This window comes from Plasmodium gonderi (genome assembly GCF_002157705.1).
Source record: "Plasmodium gonderi DNA, contig: Chr13, whole genome shotgun sequence".
In the NCBI taxonomy this organism is placed as follows: domain Eukaryota; phylum Apicomplexa; class Aconoidasida; order Haemosporida; family Plasmodiidae; genus Plasmodium; species Plasmodium gonderi.
Genome location: NW_021628938.1, coordinates 2,052,144 through 2,057,068, shown reverse-complemented (window position 1 = coordinate 2,057,068; position 4,925 = coordinate 2,052,144). Strand labels below are relative to the sequence as shown.

General features: G+C 29.7%; 1 protein-coding gene across 1 annotated transcript; it reads left to right on the top strand.

The window, feature by feature from the left end:
* Positions 1 to 1,929: 1,929 nt before the first annotated feature.
* Positions 1,930 to 3,327, top strand: PGO_133820 (eukaryotic translation initiation factor 2 gamma subunit; the record flags this gene model as incomplete). The annotated part of the gene is made up of 1 exon (XM_028689898.1): positions 1,930 to 3,327. One exon carries the CDS (start codon positions 1,930 to 1,932, stop codon positions 3,325 to 3,327), a length of 1,398 nt encoding a protein of 465 aa, XP_028545699.1.
* Positions 3,328 to 4,925: the final 1,598 nt, after the last annotated feature.

Below are 4,925 nucleotides of genomic sequence, written 5' to 3'. Positions count from 1 at the left end.
ACGCTCCAATTTTGTGGCAATATTTTTTTTACATGTAATGTCTGAACTTTTATGGCCAAATTATAGTCATTCAAAAGGGAGGGGAGATTAAAAAGGAAAAATATGTTCCAATTTATGTAGAATGGTAAAATAAACCTAGTTATATGAGTTTAGGAGAAAAAAAATAATACGTAAAATAAATACTTTTCAGGCGTACGCACATGGGAAAACGAGCCGTTTCTTATTTTGGGAATGAAAAGAATGACAGTAATGTCACTAATGTCACTAATGCATGTTCATATGTATATGTGTTATTCGTACAAAAATGAAACGCATAAAATACAGTGAGTTCCATAAGAAAGGCTGAACAAATTGGCTCACAAATTGGCGCACAAATTGGTGTACAAATAAATAATTTAACCCCACTCGCATTCTCTCAGCAATAGGCATAAAAGTCCTGTTCATGTCCTTGCACAGTGTTTGATTATACACACATATATGTATATATACTCTTTACACTTATATATGAACACAATTATGTTCATTCCACTGATCTTACGCCGCATATAGTAATACTGCTTAACGTACAATTTGGAAATTTTTTTTAAAAAGTACTGGGACTAATTTTACATGTCATTAAAAATTGAAGAAGGCCACTATTTACATGGTCAGAAAATTAAATAAACAACATATTAACATATATATATGTAAACAAAAAAAAAAAAAAAAAGAATAAAATAAATAAATAAATTTCACTTTATTTAATATATAAGACTAAAAAGGATAAACGCAAAACGACATTATTGCACAGGACTGTAAAGTTTACCATGTTACATTTACTATACTATAATGACACATATTATTGGCGACTGATGCTCAAAAAGGCATAAGCCCGTGAAAGTAGAAGCACTTGCGTGATCAATCTTAGGCAACGTGCATTTGCGTGAATAACTTATTTTGGCCTGACCACGCATGTAATATATATAACTATGTATGCATATATAATTGTGCATACAAATGAAATATATATTTGCTGCATCGCGAGTATGATGTATTCACTTTTACAGGCACTTTGAACGAGGGTAATTAATTTTTTAAAAACAAAATTCAATAAGAATGCAACAGAATAGGAAAATATTTTATTTATTTTTTTTTTTTTTTCTTATTTGAAAAAAGTAGGTGAGAATAAGTATTTGATAACTCAAGAAAATTCTTTATCAGTATAAAAAAAAAAAAAAAAAAAAAAAGAGCTCATAATTTTAGAAAAATCAAATTTTATTAATGTAAATATAATGACATACTACCAAGTTTATACATGTAGCATTTTGTTCATATCACAAATGTTATTAATACCTACGTTTTCATTTTTACATAACATACATGCATATGTATATATTAGAACCCCATTTGTATTGCATACAATAACGAATATAAGGTGCGCATCACAACTACTTATAGTGTAACTTTTTCGCACATACTTTTATAAATATACGTTTAGCGTATAAACTTATTTGTATAGTCAAATCCATCGAAACAGTGGCCTGGAAAACGCATATAAGTATATGCACATATATTTTTGTAAATAAGAAGAGGGAGAACTCATTTATTTATCTACCTGCTCGGAGTTGAAGAAAATTGTGAGAATTAGGGAGGCAATAAATATATGGTTCCTCGAAGGCACATCCGAAGGGTTGTTTAAGCCGTACATATATATATATATCATTGTATATATATAAATATGTGCGCATATCTATATAGCATGTGAAATTATGATCCTACAGTCTTTTACTAGTTTATGATTGTTTGACACCTATTTGATTTTAATAACAGCCGTTTCCCCGATTCTTCATTCTTTCCATACGACGTACCACGTCCCCTTTTTATTTTTGTTCCCCACCTGACCGAATCTTGACACACCAACTTTGTTGCCGTCATTTGTAAACATAAAAAATGAATATTAATGAAAAGGATAAATTAGTTGAACAGAATTTAGAGACTCTAGATGTAACAAAATTAACACCCCTGAGTGAAGATGTAATTAGCAGACAAGCCACCATAAATCTTGGTACAATAGGACATGTGGCGCATGGAAAATCAACACTTGTTCATGCTATTTCAGGGGTCCACACTGTTAGGTTTAAACATGAAAAAGAAAGAAATATTACTATAAAATTGGGGTATGCAAATGCTAAAATTTATAAATGTACGAACCCAGATTGTTTACCACCAGAATGTTATAAATCTTATGAAAGTAGCAAAGAAGATGATCCAATATGCCCACGCGAAAACTGTCAACATAAAATGAAATTATTAAGACACGTATCTTTTGTTGATTGTCCAGGACATGATATTTTAATGGCAACTATGTTAAATGGTGCAGCAGTTATGGATGCAGCCCTTTTACTGGTTGCCGGAAATGAATCATGTCCACAGCCACAAACATCTGAACATTTAGCTGCGGTTGAAATTATGAGATTAAAACATATTTTAATTTTACAAAATAAAGTAGAACTAATTAAAGAAGAACAAGCATTAAAGCAACAAGAAGAAATTAGAAATTTCGTTTCAGGAACGGCCGCTGATAGTGCACCTATTATTCCTATTAGTGCAGTTTTGAAATATAATATTGATGTTGTGTGTGAATATATAGTCACACAAATAAGTATACCAAAAAGAGATTTTATATCTTCTCCACATATGATTGTTATTCGATCCTTTGATGTTAATAAACCAGGAGAAGATATTGAAACTTTACAAGGAGGAGTTGCTGGTGGTAGTATTCTACATGGTGTTTTAAAAGTAGGGGATAAAATTGAAATTAGACCTGGAATTATTTCAAAAGATGAGAAAGGAGAAATTACATGCAGACCTATCATATCACAAATATTATCCATGTTTGCAGAGAATAATAATTTAAAATATGCTGTACCTGGTGGGTTAATAGGGGTTGGTACACGAATTGATCCCATTTTAACAAGAGCAGATCGATTAGTTGGACAGGTAATTGGGCATTTAAACAAACTTCCAGACTGTTTCGCTGAAATTGAAATTTCTTACTACTTGTTAAGAAGATTGTTAGGTGTTAAATCACAAGATGGAGAAAAAAACACTAAAGTAGCTAAATTAAAAAACGGAGAATTCTTAATGATTAATATTGGATCGACGTCTATTGGATGCAGAGTTACGGGTATTAAATCTGAGCTAGCCAAATTGGAATTAACTGGACCTGTGTGCACAAAAATTGGAGATAAAATAGCTCTAAGTAGGAGAGTGGACAAGCATTGGCGATTGATTGGATGGGGGCAAATTAACAAAGGGAAGCCCCTCGAGTTGCAGGAGCCAATTTAAGAAAAAAAAGAGGAAAGTCTCATGTTCTGGTATAGCGGAATGTGGTCACATGTTTGGAATAAATATTTGTGCACATAGTTATGCATGCATATATATATATATATATATGTATATGTACTTATATATGGATTCACGTACGATATACTGCTGTAGCCTGTGTGTATGCCGTTCACACACCCAGGTACTCCATGTTTCTACACCTCATTGTGGAAATAAATTCCCATTTTTGTTTAAACTCTTCTTTTTAATTTTTAATACATGTGAAATGATTTTTATGAAAAATTTACCAAATCTGCCAAATATAAATTAACTTGAAAGGAATAACTTTTTTATGTATATGTACATATATAAGTATACATGGATAAACATGCCCGTATGAGTACATGGTCGCCTATATATATACGTACATACATATACATGTGTGTACATGCATTTATATGGGATATTCTATGGATTTGTTATAAATATAACACAGTGACATATTTACTATGCACTGAATTAAATTTTCAAATTAAAAAAAGATTTATTTTTTTTCTCTTTTTTGTAAAATAATTAAATCCATGAAAAAATACTACAAATGAATCCTTTGTAGATATTAATGGGAGCATATATTTGTAAAAAAAAAAAAAAGAAAAATGGCATATGCGTTAGTATACTGGTATACCGGAAGAACCTAAAGGCATTGATTCCATATAATTTATTTATGAAAGATCATATTTTCAAAATGCATTATATAAAATGTATGCACATATATGTGTTCCCATAAAATGCATTGTATTTATAAGCATGCAAGTAAAAAATTGTAAATTAAGAGAAATGTGAATATAAAAACAAAAAAACGAAATATAATAAATAAATATGTATATGTATAAAATAACAACTCAAGAGAATTGTAGTAGCTATCTCTTTTTTATTTTTTTGCAAAATTCTGAATAGATCATTACTCATATAATGGGAACAACACATATTCGTCGTTATACATAGAAAAAAGGGATTACGCATAAGGAATAATTTAAATGCATATGTATGTCATACATTCCTTTAAAAGTTAATGCATTTTACATAAAAGGAGGTGAAACTCCTCCACCCCAAAAAATAAACCTATAACTTACAAAAGTAAAACATTTTTTAATACACGAAGCTTTTGTATTTGTATACATATAACTGTGCATATTTACTTATTTAAAAAAAAAGAAAAAAGGAATATCGTGAGAGGTAGGAGGACACATAGCACACATGCGCATTTTCATATATTATGCCATTAAAAAAGTTACAGTAATGAAAAAATGAAGTCAAATGTGAAGAGAAAAAATGAGAATTCATAATTCTTTTTTTTTTTTTTTTTTTTTTTTTTTTTTTAAATATTCTTTTATGCCAACATAAGTATCCTATTTCTTGTGTACATGTATGCGTGCATATATCTGAATTAGTATATATCTATTTTTGCATGTCATGTACATTCATATAAACTCCATTCCCTCACCTTCTGACATTCTGACGTTTCATAAAACTTCTTTATTTATATAGACATATATTTATAACTCAAATTAACGGTTTGTATACATGATAGCGTAATACATACCTTATTTATAAATAAT